This window comes from Cajanus cajan, chromosome 1, assembly GCF_000230855.2.
Source record: "Cajanus cajan strain Asha chromosome 1, NIPB_CcT2T_4, whole genome shotgun sequence".
In the NCBI taxonomy this organism is placed as follows: domain Eukaryota; kingdom Viridiplantae; phylum Streptophyta; class Magnoliopsida; order Fabales; family Fabaceae; genus Cajanus; species Cajanus cajan.
In genome coordinates, this window is record NC_138517.1 from 2,360,485 (window position 1) to 2,379,078 (window position 18,594).

The 18,594-nt window shown below is 31.3% G+C and overlaps 3 protein-coding genes and 1 long non-coding RNA gene across 4 annotated transcripts; all 4 read right to left on the minus strand.

Annotated features, from left to right (window-relative positions):
- Positions 1-4,008: 4,008 nt before the first annotated feature.
- On the minus strand, positions 4,009-4,890 carry LOC145953830 (F-box/kelch-repeat protein At3g23880-like). Its single transcript, XM_083067602.1, has one exon. The coding sequence runs from the start codon at positions 4,888-4,890 to the stop codon at positions 4,009-4,011; it is 882 nt and encodes a 293-aa protein (XP_082923728.1).
- A 1,617-nt stretch (positions 4,891-6,507) lies between these two features.
- Positions 6,508-13,285, minus strand: LOC145956835 (uncharacterized). The gene is made up of 4 exons (XR_014433124.1): positions 12,287-13,285; positions 9,465-9,548; positions 9,199-9,309; positions 6,508-9,103 (listed from the first exon to the last, which is right to left on the minus strand). It is a non-coding gene; the product is annotated as an uncharacterized LOC145956835 (long non-coding RNA).
- Positions 9,620-11,947, minus strand: LOC145954187 (protein FAR1-RELATED SEQUENCE 5-like). The gene has a single exon (XM_083067982.1). The coding sequence runs from the start codon at positions 11,945-11,947 to the stop codon at positions 9,620-9,622; it is 2,328 nt and encodes a 775-aa protein (XP_082924108.1).
- Positions 13,286-13,511: 226 nt separating the features above from the next.
- On the minus strand, positions 13,512-15,357 carry HSFC1 (heat shock transcription factor C1). The gene is made up of 2 exons (XM_020377655.3): positions 14,928-15,357; positions 13,512-14,271 (listed from the first exon to the last, which is right to left on the minus strand). Exons 1-2 carry the CDS (start codon positions 15,159-15,161, stop codon positions 13,594-13,596), a joined length of 912 nt encoding a protein of 303 aa, XP_020233244.1. The 5' UTR covers positions 15,162-15,357; the 3' UTR covers positions 13,512-13,593.
- Positions 15,358-18,594: the final 3,237 nt, after the last annotated feature.

An 18,594-nucleotide genomic window follows, 5' to 3' on the forward strand; every position in this document is an offset into this window, starting at 1 on the left:
TTCAATTACTACATCACACTTTATGGTTAGCCTTAATTTAACAAATTACTGCCATAAAATACTGATTTTGATATTAATGATTGAATATTATAATACTATATTCATCATACAAGCTGAACTATTTAAAATTTTGCTCATCACACATCCTGCTAAACACACTCCGAATCATATAAATTCATATTAAAATCCTTAATTTGTGTTAAGTAACATATTGTCACTATGTTATAAAAACAAATTAAAATTGTGAATCCTCCGAAATCCATTGGAAATGTTTAAAAGCAATATTTAAGTATAAATTAATATATGTCTAATGTCTATGACAATCGTCATTATTACAAGTCGGCTTAACAGTACTATACACACCGAAAATTGGAAACTTGGATTTCGAACAATGATGACAACTACTGTAAACCCTGCAAGCTACAAACCCTAAACCACCTACTGACAACTAAGAACAACCATCAACTTACGTCCAATCAACACCAGTATTAAATACATCTACCTGTTTACATAACATTTTTTTTTTCTCTTAATAAAATGCAATAAAAAACCCTACAAAACCTATACAGCAAACTACCATTGTTTAACAAATATCAATTCATCCCTTACCCTGCGTTGCACCACCATGGTCCTCCAAAAATTTTGACAGTTGACATTTTAGTACATTTCATTATATGAATAACAAATAACAAATATCAACATCGTTACAAATTTTGTACAACATTTTTTTCAATATTTTCATGAATTAAAAATAAATCAAAAAAATGTTATTTAAGTCCGTCATATTTGGACAGTATCCGTTTTTCCGTTTTGGGTCAAAAAAATATCCAACATTTTCACCAAGATGGTATCTCATGGAAAGAAAAGGAAAGCGCCGGCCAAGACTTCACCGCCACCGACGAGGAGGACATACACTCGGAACAAGAAGGCAGCCAAGGTGAAACAAGTGATCGAGATATCTTCTAGGTTTGATATGTTACAATTCATTATTTTGTTGTTTTATAATAGGTAACTTTATTTTTGTTCAAACTATTTGTGCATTCAGATAATGACTTAATGTTTGTTATCATATTACATCAGCTACATGGAGAGTATTCCTCATCCTTCTATCAACGATGAAAACATGGATAGAAAGCATGGCCTGGTATCATTAATAAAGCTTCACATGAAACTCAATGACCGTAATGTATGTTTCGGAATTTCAATTTTAATGCTTGCTATATTCCATTTCATTTCTTATAGGATGCTTTGGAGGACAAAGTGGCCCGTTTAGAGTCATCAATCGAAATGATTATTAAAGGTTTGGAGAACTTAACTAATTTGGTTAGTAGTCAAACTTCACTGATGACTCCTTCAAATTCACCATGTACTCTTTCAACAATAAACAAACACACAAATAGTGAGGAACGTGTGGCACAGTTTGTTTCGCCTGATCATGTTTCCAACCAAGAAAAAAAAGAACACATTGTTGGTACTGCAAGAGCTGCTGTTAAAAATCCCGATTCTTTAAAAAAAAGGTTGTTTTCACATACAATAGCAGGAAACAAATGGGGATGCTTGGCAGACATGGAGCCACTACATAATGCTAAGTATGATGGGATGCAAACAAGTATCGAAATACCCACCGTAAGGCATCGTGTGTTGTGTCTTTATTATTTACAAAAATTACATATTAATAATACCTAACTATTTTCATTATCATTAAATGCAGTGGATACCAATGTTATTTAGGCCACCTATGACGATGATTTTGGACCAGGTTCATGCCATGGTTGCAGCGTATATATTTGGCTCAAATAAAGATGACTCCATCAATGCGTAACTAATCTTCTAGTATATTATTGTAACCCTAAACATGGGACCACCACAATCATTAACAATGAAGTATTTCCTATAATATTTTTCAGCAAAGAAGTCCTAATAACTACGTCGACTAACATGCTCGGGGATAGGAAGACTCTCAAATCATTGTTACCAAAAGGACTAGTGGATCAAGAGGTACGTTACATTAGATGTGTCATTGTGTCATTGTGATCTTAGTGATTTTAGCTGTGTTAACTAATATTTCTTAGTTTATTAATGTATACATAATTTTGTATACAAAATATATTTGCCATTAGGTCATTAATCTTGTTGCTTCCATGTTGACCCATGAAGAACGTTCCAATTCGAACAGAAATGGGTTTTGGTATTTTCCTACAACTGTCGCGGTAAAGTCAAATGTGAAGCGAAACTTTATTTATATACAAAGTCAAAACCCTAAACCCTAAACCCTAATTTATCAATATTTATGTTATAGCAATATGCGTTGGCTTGGAGTTCTCCACCTGAAACTATTATCGACTACTACCACGGAGATTACATGGGAAACATTGATGAATTAACAAAGGTTTTTATTCTAACTTTGCATAAAAGCATAATTATATTTTGTTAAAAGTGTTTTAGGTATTGAAATAATGAGTAACTAACATATGAATAGATTTATGTTCCTATTAATGATTTGAACTTGCATTGGTTTCTGCTTGTGGTGGATCTACGAGACAAAACACTAGTTCTGTTGGATTCGCTACCTCACCCTGCCAGGAACCCCATGAGAAAAATGTCTGTTAAGAAAATGGTATGTCATGTAATCTCTTATGCCACGAACAGTACTGAACATAAATAAAACAATATTCGTACTTATCAGATTAATATTTTAGGCATTATTTTTGGAAGAGATGTTTTTGCATGACTCGTTTAACCAATTCGAGGCATCAACCAAACCTAGAATTTCAGAATTTTCCATCAAGGTTCCACATGATATTGGGAAACAAAATCCTGATTCGTAAGCAAGTCTCCTATATCAAATATTCTACTTTGTACATATGCCTAATACTAAATACAATTTACTTATTTATTAACTTATAATTTGACATTCTTTGTGAAACTAACAGAAATGACTGTGGCGTATGGGTTTGTGACTGGATGATGACGAGTGGATCCATAAACGATTACAACATCAAGGTAACCAATTCGTTATCCTTAAAATCATTAATTATGTTATTATATGCATCTTTCACATAACCTTTTATGTAATATTATTTCAATATGATGTGTACACTCATTATAATTATAGGTTGACAATGCAACGAGGATGAAGATAGCCCTTCATTTGGTTCTGACTTCATATAACACCAAAAAAGATGAGGTCCTTAACTATGCTGCCAAAAACTGGAAGCATCTACAACAAAAGAACACACAACTTGTTGGTTAAGTTGGCAAAATATGCAACAACAAACAATGGTTAACTCTGTCTCAGTTTATATTATATGATTTTTGTTTGTAATTAATATATTTGGATGTTGCGTTGGGCTTTTGGCAAAATATGCAACAACAATGGTTAACTGTGTCCCATTAATATTTATCAATCATTGTTAGATAGTCTCTAAACTTTTTTTAGTTTTCAATAACTCATTTTTTTCATGAACTTCTTCGTTAAAATTGCATACCAAAATTAAATATTTTAAATTTTGTAATATATAATGTTAAAAAATTATATTAATATATCAAAATTATATGACTTTCAATAATTTTTTTTCATTCGCAATTTAAAATGAAATATTGTATTATTTGTTTATTTATCAATAACTATTATTTCTATGACTACTGTAATTTATCATTTTTTCCATAATAATTTTTTTTTAATATAATACAATTACAAAATGCCTTCTTCCCGCTACTTATAAACTTACAAATACCAATTGATAATATGTTTAGTACATCATGTTAAACATTAAAATACATATATAATAATAAACCCTAAACATTAAATTACATTCAATTTAGGTTGACAGCAGTGTCTCTTCACACACTATCATCTGGTGCTCATATTGCACAACACGATCATAAGTCCTATATTGTAACGTCTCATCCCTTGCATTCCATGTGGCCATAACTCACGTTTCATTGTTGACAAAGATAATTGAATCATCTGAGGAACACGGCGGTAACATATATCCTGCAAAATTATTACTGACTTGTTAAATGATAACCCAAAATAACACCAACATTTGTTTGCCAGTTCAAACTAATCCAATGAAGACAATGCCAAAAATAGAGTCTCATAGATCCCTCATCAACACAAATAGAAGGCTGTGTAATTGTGTTTAGGGACTCATCTTGGAAATCCCTCCATGAACCAGCATTCAAAGAATACACAAATGCACGATGAGATGGATCATATTTACTAAGATAAATTTGAACCACAACATAATTCTGTTCAGATGGGACATAACCAAATCCATAAAAATCTAAACCAAAAAAATCACCCGAGATTCTCATTATAGTAGATGGATTTGCACGAAAAGCACCAAAAAACCCGGTAGAGGGATTCCAAATGAACAAGGATGTAGGAACCCAAAAAAGTATCATGCCCCTGCACGTACCAATAATTTTCATGTACGCATTGGAGTAGGACATTGGTTTCTGAAGAATACAACTTGCGTCAACAAGAGCCTTGCTTGTGTCTACGCATAGTATTTCATTTACGAAACATGAAAACAAAATAATTTTTTTCACGATTTTGGATTCAGCGTAGTGCCTTTTTGCGAAGACAGAATCGGCAAACAAACAAAACCAAAGTTTACACACTGCTTTGCCTCTGGAAATTGATTTGACGGGAGGCCGCAAAAAAGTCTCAATTATTAACTCCACTAGAAGTGCCATTCTATTTACGGTGGTGTATACTGTACACCATGACCGTATTTCTTGTGCAGTGAACGAATGATGACTAAAATGACATTTGCGGATATATATACCAAAAATGACGTATACGAAGAGATACTCCCATACGCAACCTCTGTTCACAATAACTGCACCCCCTGCCTCCCACGTCGCCTCGAGTACAACCATTTCGAAACGTGTACCCTACCAACTGTCTTTGAAAAATGTGAACTTGTAAATTGCATTATTCGGAGAGTAATCATTACTCATTACTTGTAACTTGTAACATATAAGACTGACGCTTTGTTTGCATCATAGACAGACAATTCTAACTTTCTTCCCTTTCATCTTCTTCTAAAAAAAAAATTTCTCTCATATTCTTCGCTCTAAACCGTTAACATGGCCGACGATACCGTCGTTTCTGCAAACAAAAATCCTCAGTAAGTTTCATTTATGTTGTTATTCCATATGTTTAGCGTTTTGCAGTAGATACTCATGTTTGTTATTTTATTCATTTTGACTGTCACTAAATTTTTTTTTTTCTTTTAACATGTTTAACCCAAATGCTAATGTTGGTTATCATTAGTGTGTCCAACTTCAATTTTTGTTCTTATTTTATTTTTTTTTACTTTTTAATTCATTGCATGGATATACAATACATACGATTTGCTTTTCCTATTTATATTTGTTATTTGTCAACCTTATTTACGACTGATAAATGCCATTTTCTTTATTTTTAGGCCATTGGTAACACATTTCACTTCTTTTTTGGCACCAAAAAAGGTATTTATGTTATTTTTTTCTCAACTTTTTTTAAAAATTCATAAACAAAAAGTTAGCATTATATATGTCTTTTTTAATTTGTGTATGTAATTTTTTTGCAGCCAAAAATTTATTGGAACTATTTATTTTTTAAACAATGGCAAGGGAGGTTAAATGTATGCCAAACTATTGATCCAAAAGGAAACAGTTTCACTCTTGGTTTAACAAAAAAATTTGGTCCGACAGTCGGATATTTTGAACAAGGAGTCAAGGAATTACTCCTATTTTATGGTATAAAAAATAGACATACTATTCAGTTTCGGTATAAAGGTAATAGTACATTTCATATGCGTATTTTTAATATGGCTAGTGAAGAAATTATTTATCCGGACAATCCAAACCCTCAAAATCTAAGGTAACATTTAATTTATAAAATTTCTTAACTTGTTTATTCTTATACTCCTACTTTATAAAATTCATTCAATGTTCGAAGTTGTTGTTATCAACGACAATAACATAATACAAGAGCCCAATGAGGATAACCTGCCCGTTTATCCACCGTGGTATTTGACTCTAACAAAAGCAGCAGCTACAGGGAAACAACCATTAGTGAGTCAATTATTTACTTAAAATTTATTTTATTAATAAACTTTATAAATTTGCAGAAATTAATTAACAAAACTAAAATATGCTTAATATAATATACTTTACTAATTCTTTTTTTGTTTGGTGTCAGCATTTTCTTGTTGAATACGTGGTTGCTTGGAATATAAATGATTATGGATATTGTTTTTTATTTGATGTCAATCAAAAAAAACAATATGAATCATATATAAGCAGAAGATCGTCCCGCCATACTAAGGAGTGTTATTTGGGTTCTGGTTGGATGCAATTTTTGAAGACTGCAAAATTCAAAGCGGGTGACGTCTTGAAGTTGGAAAAAGTTTATATAACTCGGAATATCTAGTCATAAATGTTTCCAAAATTTAGGCTGTTTCTTGTTTTGCTCAATCGTTTAATACATTTATGTTGTTAAACATTCGTAACTTTTATACTTTATTTTCCTGTCATTTACTCTCATATGCATTCTTTTAATTCCAATGACGACAAAAAAATACACAAATATATAATTCTGTTAACTAATTACATAATTACTTCAATTGTATTACATTTAATAAATTCTTTTATAATATGTCATTATTTATTATTCAATAAATTGTTAATAATTTATTTTTTATTATAAACAAATTAATTAATTATTCAATATAATTAAAAATATTATTATTATTATACTGTAATGCGTTTGTATGAAACATTGGGATAATCAAACTCAGCATGCTTCCGTACTGCACGCCTGTATGACAATTATGGCATCTGCATACTTCTGAAATCATCAATAGTTATCCAAATCATGTAATCGCAGTCATTAATAGATTACATATCCCTCTTCAAATCTCTATGTGCTTCGCAAATGTAAATGTAAATACGGTTTGTGTGTCATCACTTTTATATCAAAATTTATAGATTTGTTTATTACATAATTAATATCCACTTGTGTAAAACACGCGTTCCTTTTCGCGTTACGGATTTACAGTTTACACCCCCGCCCCTCAATGACTTATTTAAAGTCACCTACAATACACAATTTTCACATTCCATAACTGACGACCATAACACCGTTGCCTTCATTTTCGGATTTATTCAACATTCACTCCATCCTTCTCTGATCCAGGTATGCCTGTATTGAGTCTAAAAATTTCGAAATCACATCTTCGTTTCGGTATTATTCACCATTCACTTCGTACTACTGTTTTTTTTTCTTCAGATTTTAAACATGGCATCTTCTTCGACATCGGTAAACAACGACAAGTTCAAATACTGGTTTCAAACTTCCGCTAGAAAATTAACTCCAGGAAAGGTATTTTCATTCTATTTTTCATGTTCAGTAATATTATTTATCAACTATTGTTGTTTGTAATGTAAGCTGCACTATTTGAATCATATGCAGGATTCAATGAAAATGTCTAAGAAATTTCTGAAATTTTGGGGTCATCGTTTACTTACGGATTTATGTTATGCCATGGATCCCAATGGCAATGTCAACACACTGGTAATTGGTAAAAGAAAAAACAAGCATTCCTTTACAAGTGGGTGCACTGATATGGTAAATTTTTATCAAATGAATACAGTTCATCTTATTTTCATGCACTTTATAGGAAATAATCATTTCCATGTACGTATAATCAATGAAAAATTTTATGAAATCGATTACCCAATTTCAAACGCATTCCTCAACCGGCGTACTATTCAGTTTTCGACCAACTTTTTTCAAACATTCAGAACCAACATAAATAATGAACAGGTATTAATTTTAAACCCTACTAATCAATACACAAAATGTGTCCACTTCTGTCTATGAATATCTTTTTGTTTAACATTTTCTTTAACTTATTTAACGCAGGATATATTGCAACTTGGAGGAACTTTTAACTTTTTTTGGCAAGATAAGATGAATGTTGGCGTTGCCGTCATTACTGATCCTGCAGGAAATGAGTTTTCTTTGCAATTACAATACGATAGTATTGATTTCGAGTTGACTGGTGCTTTGCAACTCGTACAAAGATATAATCTTGAAAACAATCATGTGGTTTGGATTCATTATTTGGAACATAATAAGTTCTTAATAAGGGTCTTCTCTGCAGCCAATATCGAAATTAATTACAATATTGGTAAAGATGAAGAAAATTTACAACAGTTCATGCTTCACAAAAGTTGGGTCAAAATAATTACTGATGAAGATTTTAATAAATTTCAAACACTGGTAACTTTTTTCCTAATTAACAACTTATATGGTAATTTGTTCAAAAATATTATATAATGTTATATTTCATCACTAATCATAACATGTTGCTTTTGTAGACGATTCCATCTCAAGTTGTTAGGGATTTTATGCCACTGGACCAGAAATTATTAGTCTTACAGGATGAACATGGAAATCAATATTTATGTGACTTGAAACAAACATGTCATGAAAGGTACATCGTTGAAGGATGGTATCAGTTTGTCTGCTCCAACAACTTTGTCGTGGATGATGTCCTTCAGTTTTATTTTACTCATAATCCTAACATACTATATGTACAAAAAGCCTAATGATGTATCCTTTTTATTTGTAACAATTTTATACATAACAGATATTGTATTACATTACTTTATCTACTTTTCATTTATAATTTGTAATCATATTCTTACCTTTTTATCATCAACATTAGTACATTAATTTATCACCAGTTATAGACACAATTTTTCTTATTTAACTAGTCGATTTCGAGATGCATAGTCACATCAAATATAAATCGTTTTCTCCAACAATATTCATAACTTTTTCAAATTTTCGCTAGTATCATTTCAAAATAACTCTACCACAATAATTTATACAAACACGTATGACAACGACTGTTTTGTGGGTTGTAATAATTCATCTATCATACAATTCATTTATGGCAAAACAAATTAAATCAAAAAATAACATTAACTTACATCATCCACCTTGATTTTTCATCATACTATGTAGGAATTCACACCAACCACTTCCAGAATTAAAATTCGAAAGAACACCATAATTCGAAGGAACACCATAATTCTGAAATGATTATTCCAATATACCAATTAATTTATTACAAAGACCAAAATAAAAATAAAAAACAACAAAATCATTTTCATTATATACAAACTAACCATATATGTGGGCATCAAATTTGGCATGGACATTACTCCACCTTCATCACATTTAATGTTAACACCACTTGAGCCAAACCATACTGCCGAAGGACTTATATGCTGTCTTGCCTGACACATTCAAATATTAACATTAAACCCTGCATACCATGTATACACTTAATCATAATATACTTCTTCAAATTTCTAAATCACACAAATTATGTCTAAAAAAAAATTAAACGAACCATGTACGTGCCCATTGGATTAGGCATTGACAAAATTACCTGTTCTGGGAATTCATTCAAACTATTAACCTCACAATTGTTATCATTCTTAACCTCAAAAGCGTTCAACATTGGTTGTTTACCCTGAAACAAATTATAACAACTTCAATATAAATAAATATAGGGATTAACATCAATTTATCAATCAAAATATTTCAAATCCAACAAAATAACTTTACTTTATGTCGTGCACTTGTAATACGCCCACTTTGTGATCCACAAACACCATGAATTTCACTTGCATCATGCTGCTGAGAAACAACAGCAGGGCATGTTGTTATAAAGTGACCAGATTTCTTGCAGTTAGAACATTTTCTACTATTCTTTTTCTGCTTTTTTGTTACTGCAGCACCTTTTGTCTTAACCACATTTGGATCACAACTATCGTTTTTTTCAAAATTTTCATTTAATTGCAACTTCTTATCAACTTGTTCTTTTAACTTCAGGACTTCATTTCTAACAAAATTGAAACTATCAGATTTTTTTTCTGCAATACTGCACAGACTGTTAAAACATGCAGCCAATGATGCAAAACGAGCCATAACATTCATATCAGTATCTTCAACTTCTGACTCAAAAGATGACATATATGAACTTTTAGCATCCTTCAACCATCTCTTGCAAATCAAACTACTTGGAAAACACTCAATGTGTTCATATCGCATGACACATATTATGTGCGAGCATGGAATGCCACAAAACTCATACATCATGCAATCACAAAGATATTTACCTTCTTCTTTATCAAATCCAACATTATGTTCCCGGTGACGCTCACAAAATTTGTCCACCTTAAAACAAACCTTATCCTCACCTTCAAATTTGTTTGTCACATTCAAAGATCCAACAGTTATAATTTGTGATGCCACTTGTTTAAAAATATTTCTTGTGAATAAATTAGCAGCCTGTCGCTCAATTTTTCGAAGAGAGGATGTCAGAACAGGCTCAGTATATAATGAATTATAATCAGAAACTAGTTCATTGTACCTAAAATCCCTTAAGGAGTGCTCAAAATTATACAACAACTCAACAATTGTATTTTTCCTCCTTATATAGGTTTTGATACAAGAATTAATCCCTTCACATAATGACGTTGTCCTTATTCCTGCAAAAAATTTATCACGAAGATATGCATGAGTCCACATGCCCCTCTTCCTATAAACTTCATTAACCCAATTGTTATCTTGAACCTCATGCTTAACAACTAACTCCTGCCAAAAATTTTCAAATTCAGTTGATGAAAAATTACCATACATTGCTCTTTTGAAATCAGCTAAGAAATTAGAATTCTTAACATTTTGACAGGCATTTTTTTGCAAATGCCAACCACAAAGTCTATGTGTAGCATTTGGAAACACCTGTTTTATTGCCTCCCTCATTGCTCCATCACCATCTGTCACAATGGACTTCGGTTCTTTGTTGCACATTGCATCCAAAAATGTTTCTAACACCCACTTGTATGTTTCAATTGTTTCGTCTGAAACAACACAACAACCAAAAATCACACTTTGAGAATGATGATTTTTTCCAGAAAAAATGACTAAAGGTTTATTGTACTTATTTTTTTTGTAGGTGCTATCAAATGCAACAACATCTCCAAAACATTGGAAATCAGATCTGCTGGTACCATCAGACCAAAATAGGTGCTTCAGTTCACCTTCCTCACCAACAACATATCTTGAAAAAAACATTGCATCATTATCTGCCTTTCCTTGTAAATAACTTAAGGCAGCAAATACATCTCCCCCTTCAACTTTACATCGTCTTTGCTGTGAAATATGATTATAAACATCTTTCTTGTTGAACCCTAAACCAACACAGCCCCCTTTTTGCTCCATCATGAAACCCATTATGTGACATGTTCTTATGCCTTGAGCATGCAACGAATCAACCTGTGCTTTGTCCACAGTAGACAGCCCACGATATGTAGGGATTAATGAAACATATTTTTCTTCACATCTAACATGATTATGACTTGGCTCAAACGATACCACTTTCCATTTACCGATTTTTTCATCTAACCGAACACGTAATTTTGCTTTACAATTTGTTCGTGTCAAAGGTCTATGTTGTTTTTTCCTATCATCTCGAATAAAGTGTTTGTTATCCCTCAAACCAGCCTTGTTGCACAAAAATTGACGCATTACAATATTGTGCTTTTTGTCATAACCAACTTCATCTTTTCTAACACCAAAACCATGATACTTTGCATAATCAAAATAGAATTTATAAGCATCATGTTCACTACAGAACTCCATCTCCAAAATCTCCTCTGCTGTTAAATTAATATAACTTTTGTCATCAAATCCACTGAAACCTACATTTTCTACTTTATCCCTTTCACTTTCACTATCATTACAATCCCTTTCACTTTCACTATCATTACAAAGATCTTCACTCTCTTCTTCAAAATTTTCAATCTCAAAACTACACTCTTCGTCATCACTTAAATTAACAAATGCTTCACCATTGAAATTTTCCATCTGTATAGTATGTGAAAAATTCAACACAAATATTACTAAACAACACAATCAAAGTCCCTAAACCCTAAATCACAATTTCAAATTACCAACAAAAACAAACCGAACCATATCTAAAATATTATTCTTCACAACAACACTATGCAAACCTGATTCATCATTGAAATTTGTCATTCGTATCGTATGTCAAAAATCAAACACAATAATTACTAAACAACACAATAAAAGCAACTAAACACTAAATGACATTTTCAAATTAACCACAAAACAAACCCAACCATATCAACAATACTGTTTCCGGCAAAACGACAACAGAAAACGTAAGTCGAACATAACACTTACATGTACCGTCGACTACCGACAGCTAACCACTGCGGTCAAATGCGTCGTCAGAAATTTCTTTCGTCGGAGATGATGACGATTTACGCCTGACAAACCAGCTTCCTTCGCCGGAGAACAACAACAACAGGGATAACGACAATCAACAACCCTAAGCGGAGACGGAAAATGACATTCAAAAATCAGAGTCGCAACCACCTCAAAACTCTCAGTCGCAACGACCTCGACGGAAAACGGCAATTTTAGGGTTCAATAATGGGGAAACGACCTCAAAACTCACGGTCGGAACGAGCTCCACGGAAAACGGCAATTTTAGGGTTCAATAACGGGGTAAAATTCACAATACGAACCCCTGAATAGAGAAGGGCAAATTTACATTGATAGCCTTCGGTGAAATAACCTTATTGCCCTTTACGAATTATTTAACTTTAAAGTCACACCTTTCCAGCTCACAAGGTGACTCACCTCATTAAGACCACATGTCAACCTGTCATTGGTTTACAGACAAGGGGCACCAAAACCCCTTCAAATAAAAGGGCACCGGAGCAATAGCCCACTCTATCGGTGTCATAAACAATGTTGCTCCTCCAAAGTAAAAAATAATTGCGTCAGATAGCTTTAGACCATCAAGACCACCTACTATAATCACTATAACAATAATGTACGAAACACCCATATAAAAAAAAACTAATCTAACTTTATTGTTAAACACACATAAGATGCGACATTTCATAGTCCAAAAGAAATGAGTAAACAAAATGATAAAATGATAATAATAAAATAAATTTTAAATTGTCTAAAAATAATTAAAATAAATTTACTTACATGACAACAATAGAATTAAAATATAACAAATATAATATTTATTTCGTTTATTAAATATAATTTTTTTAACAAAAATTATCAATAAAAACTATCTTAAAAAAATCATTAAAAAGTTAAGAAAAAAAATATCTACAACAGGAATTACAAGAAACAAAAGTAAAAAAGATAAATCATATGAAAAAAATTATATTTAACTCAATATAAAGTATTCCCTTACTAGTTTATGCTCATTCACTACAAAATTAAAATATTTATTTAAAACAATATATATGCAAAACATTAACCCAAAAAAGCTGAACACAAATATAAATTTCTAACAAATTTTCCGTAAACTTTTTTCCTTTTCTTTACATAGAATCAAGCACAAAAAAGATAGAACTTTTGAATACAAAAAGACAGAATCTAAGATAAAATCTTGTGGCAGTAATATAATTCATCCATTAATCCATTCATTCATATTTCATAACCTAAAAATAAAACTAAATCTAAAAGCCACCTTCCAAAAGAGAAAACGGATAAGGCGGCAGAGTATTCCCTTCCGCCGCCATTTCCCCAAAAAACTCCCCACGCCCCACATAGCCTCCTCCCATCGCCGCCTCCGGAGACACCACCGTCAACGGCGCCGGCATGGCGGCGCAATCATACCCATAATTATTACTATTATTATAATCTATTTCAAACCCCGTCTCTGGCGACGAAGACATCATGTAATTACCCTCGTCCTCTTCGAACTCCGTCTTGACACCGGATGACGACGATGAGGACGTGGTTGCCGGCGCAGCCGTCAACGGCGGTGGTATGAGGCGGCGCCTTTTGTCTCCGATGTGTTTTTTTTCTCTCTCCTTAAGCATTCGAGAGAGAACTTGAGGGTCTTCGACGACTTTGCAGAGAAAAGCCATCATTTGTTGGGGTCGTTTCTCGGTTGTTTCTAACCTTTTGTTCATTCCTTGAAGCTCTTGTTCCAACGCTTTCTGTTCCTCCTTCAACCTCGCTATCTCCATAACCATGGCTTCGTCGTCCAACTCCTCCACCTTCAACGGATGCGAATTGCTCCTCCCTCCGCCGTGCTTCCTCCGCACGATGTTCCTCAGCAAGTGCTTCTGCCCCCGCAGGAACCACTCGTTCGCGAATTCCCACCGATCCGGATCCACCTTTCTGAAACCCTAAAAATTAAAAACAAAAAAGAAGAAGATAAAGTAATCCGAATTATGAAAAAAAAAAAAAAAAAAAAGAGATACCCACGATTAAAAATCTGATTTTGGGAAGTGGGTTGTGTTCAAAATCTAAAATTTAGATTCAATTCTTATGTGTTTTTAGTGTTTACCTTTGTTCTAGCTCCATTAAAATTAGAGCTTTATCCAATTAACAACTGCATCTAACAGAAGAAAAGTCTGATTTTGGGAAGTGGGTTGCGTTCAATTTCTAAAATTTAGTTTCAATTCTTACCTGTTTTTGCTGTTTACCTATGTTCTCTATCATTCTCTATCAAAATTAGAGCTTTATCTAATGGAAACGGCATCTAATGGAAGAAGAATCTGATTTTGGAAATGAGTTTTTTTGTATCCGTAAAAATCGAATTTAGTATCAGAAAACTTAACCACAACTTTCTACCAACTGAACTGAGGCTTGAATGATATTTTAGAAGTGAGTTCGCAAAACTTGGATGTAGTTGTTTTTAGTATCTTTGATTGTGTTTTGGAAACAAAATTGGAGTTTTGTTAACTTTATCTCCACATCTATAGTTATATACTATATATATGTTAATGAAAATGTTTTATATGAGAAAAAATAAAGAAAAGAATATAAGAAAGATACTAACGTAGGTGTTGAGTTGGCGAACGAAGCTGGAGAAGTTGTTGTGCTTGAAGAAGGCAGGGAGGAGGGAGTGAGAGAAGTCGAGGGGGTCGAGGACGACGAAGCTGTTGTTGTGTGGGCCCCACGTGATGAGTTTATCGGTGGTGGGATCGTTCACCATGTTGTACGTTTTAATGACAAACGGTGCGATCACGTTGTTGTTGGCGTTGGTGTTGACGATGATGTTGTGTTCCATCATTCCATCAATAAGAAAAGAAAAAGAAGAAGAAGATGAAGAAAATGAAAATGAAAGAGGAAGAGTAACAGACAGTGAGGGATGGTGTGTGCAAAATGTGAACGTGGGTGTCTGAGTTTTTCTCTGTCCGTGACAGAGAGAGTGAGAGTGAGTGAAAGAGAGAGAGATAAAATGTATGGGAGAGTTTAAGTTTTTTTTTTTCTTTGGATGAGGGAGCACCGCGTATATAAAGGGGACGCAAGCACAGTAGCGGAGGAGTGCTACGTGGCAAGCATCGAGAGGGGTTGTGATATTCGCTCAAAGATCGTGGTGGGGCCTACCCTCGCTTCGCTTTGGTACACGTCACGTTTCCGATGGAGATATTTTGGGCGAAGGAACACGCGCGATGGCGCGTGGGTGGTGCAGCGGCGGTTGTCGGTGGTCCCCGCCCAAGGTTCAGGACAAGTGCGAGTAAACGACAGGGTGTTTTTGGTCGAAAGGTGCGACTGGGGCAACTCTATTGTGCTGGATTTGTCACTTAATGTTTAATTCTGTGTTTTCTAATTATTTTCTTTTCACCATAATGCCTTTTTCAATGGACTAATATGGCAAAGAATATAAAGAAATTAGCAAATTATCACATATCTTTCTTAACAATAATGTTATACTATGTTGCTACGTTTTTTAAAATATTTTATGAATAATTATTGAAAAATAGAAATTAAATTTGTTTAATATTTTAGAAATTTCATAAATTGGTTTAATTAATTAGTAGGTATCTATTTTTTCTTTTTGAAAATTTTTAGCCAAGTTATTGAACTACAAAATTTGTAATTGGTTCTTTGAACTTCTAAAATTTTTATAATCGGGTCTTCCGAGTTACTAAAATCATTACACATTATTATTTTTTGTAACGATTTTTTGTCGTCAAAAATCAACTATAAAATTACAAAAATTGTAAAAGTTAAGGTCTCAAATATAATTCATTTTAATTTAAAAATCTAATTAAAATTTTCTACAAAATTCATAGACATAATAACATATTAAACCTTATAAATATTCGATAACCTATTTATTTAACAAGAGGATATATGAGTAAAAAGAAAGAATTTATAGTAGCTTCAAAAGTTTTCATTTTTAATAAAAAAAATATGAATTCTTTTCACCGAGTCAATTTCTATAAAATTTATATAACACCTTTAAGGTTTAAATATGTTTTTGGTCTCTTAAATTTAAGATAAATTTGTTTTTTGTCCTTCAAATTTAAAATTATTATTTTTAATCATTGTAATTTTAAAAAATCTTATTTTAGTCTATTAGATCATCAATAATATATTTAAAAGTGATAAATTAAGACGGTTATGCAATATCAACTGGATTAATTAATGTGATATTTTCATTAATAGGAATACCAATAAGTAGATTTTATACAATAATGTTTAATAAATTTTTAAAAAAAATTTGAATATAGGAACTAAAATAAGATTTTTTGAAATTACATAAACTAAAAATAATAATTTTAAATTTGATGGACCAAAAACAAATTTACCCTAAATTTAAAGAACTAAAATCATATTTAAGTCAACATTTAATTATTACTCATATTCAAGTTAGTAATCGAATTTAACTTCTTAATTAAAAAATATAAATGTTGAATCATTTATGTTAAATTCTTAATTAACCAAATAAATTGTTTGTGTATATAGATGTAACTTGTAAATTTTTTGATGAATAAATCATCCTTGTCCCTTTGTTTTATACAACAATGAGCTTTAAATTCTTCTAATCGTGCATAGTTATGTAATGGAAAAATTGGAAGGAAAAGTGAGAAAACGAGTTTAAAACTATACGTAAAATGCTACCTCTTTCTTTTATTTTTCTTCATTTTTTTGAAATTAATTTTCTTTATAGCTGTGGGGAATTAGAGTTATTGATAATAGACAAGAAAAACCAGAGTGACCAGCAGATCCATCAAAAAAAAAAAACAAATGGGACAATATCCCGACACCAAAACGTGATACAAAACCACGAAATACCGAACAAATGGATACGGGTATGTCATGATACTCTTTTAATCGATTTCTATTATTATCAAAATAATATTTTATTAAATAAATTTATGTCATGTAATAATAAATTAATTTTTTATTATCATTTTTAGACAGTGTACGTATCACATCTATAAAAAAAAATTAAACAATTAATAATCATCAAAGCTTAAATTTATGATACAACTTCAATGGTAATTAGGGTTGTACATAATTCGACTTTTTAAAAAAATTACGCTAAATCCAATCACATCATTTTATCAAATTGAACTGATCGATTTATAAATCATTTGAACTACATTAATCTAGTTTAAAACTAAACTACTTTTATTAACAGTTCAAAATTGATTTATAACTAGTTTGGGAACCAAATCAATTTCAAACTAGTTTTAAGAATTGAACTAGTTTTAAATTAGTTTTTTTAAGATTTTTTTTCTACGAACAAAATCATGATTAATGTACTCTTTAGAGGAATTTTCTTTTATTAATTAGACATTTAACTCAAAGTCTAATTAAATGGATAAACACATCGTAAAAGGCACAGAATTGATTATTTTATTAAAAAAATTTAAAAGATTTTTCTTATGCAAATGAACTCATAAAGATCAATTCAAAAACATTAGATATCTATAATTATCATGTGAAAAATTAATTATGAAACATGATTTGATAACTAATATTTATTTTAATAATTTAAAGACAATAAAATAATTATTAAAAAAAGAAAAATAAAAATACAATGATTGTAAATAATATTCAAACATTTTATGCGATATTGTAAATTATTAAATTGTAAAAAATGAGATATAAGTAAATTATTTTGATTTAATTTAATTTAATTATTTAAAAATAGTATACCATTGCACTAAACCTAATTATACATGTAGTTTAATTTTAAATTTATTTTATTTAAACAAGGTGATTTAAGTTTTTCAAAATGATGCAATTCGAATTCAAATTCAAACCGATTTATTTAGTTTGTTTTCACACCCATACCCGCCGCAACAACAATAATTAGAATGTGTTATTCGTGTCAGCTAAAATTAGTTCTTTATCAGAAATTAATCTTTAAGAACAAACTTTCTGCATTTATTTGATGTAGCTAATTAGAAAGACTAACGCAATCCTACGTTGAAATGATGTAGTTAGACAAATTAAAGATGCTGCCCTAGGTTAATATCAAACCTAGTAAAAACAGTTAAACAATATGATTATATTTAGTAAAAACAGTTGATAAGGTAATTAAAGGTTAAAAAATGTCTTTCATTTTTGAAAGTTGTTAAATCAGTTTATTGAATTAAAAACATTTAATCAAATTAAGGATTTAATTATTTAATAAATGTATAATGATATAAAACTTATATAATTTTTAGAAACATAATTGGTTTACTCAGAATAATTTTAAAAAA

Excerpts from the sequence above, each read along its gene's own strand:
- LOC145953830 (XM_083067602.1), bottom strand. The coding sequence starts at position 4,890 with ATGGTTGTACTCGAGGCGACGTGGGAGGCAGGGGGTGCAGTTATTGTG.
- LOC145954187 (XM_083067982.1), bottom strand. The coding sequence starts at position 11,947 with ATGGAAAATTTCAATGGTGAAGCATTTGTTAATTTAAGTGATGACGAA.
- HSFC1 (XM_020377655.3), bottom strand. The coding sequence starts at position 15,161 with ATGATGGAACACAACATCATCGTCAACACCAACGCCAACAACAACGTG. Across the intron at positions 14,272-14,927 it reads TTCGCCAACTCAACACCTAC|GGTTTCAGAAAGGTGGATCC; the intron begins GTTAGTATCTTT and ends TTTAATTTTTAG.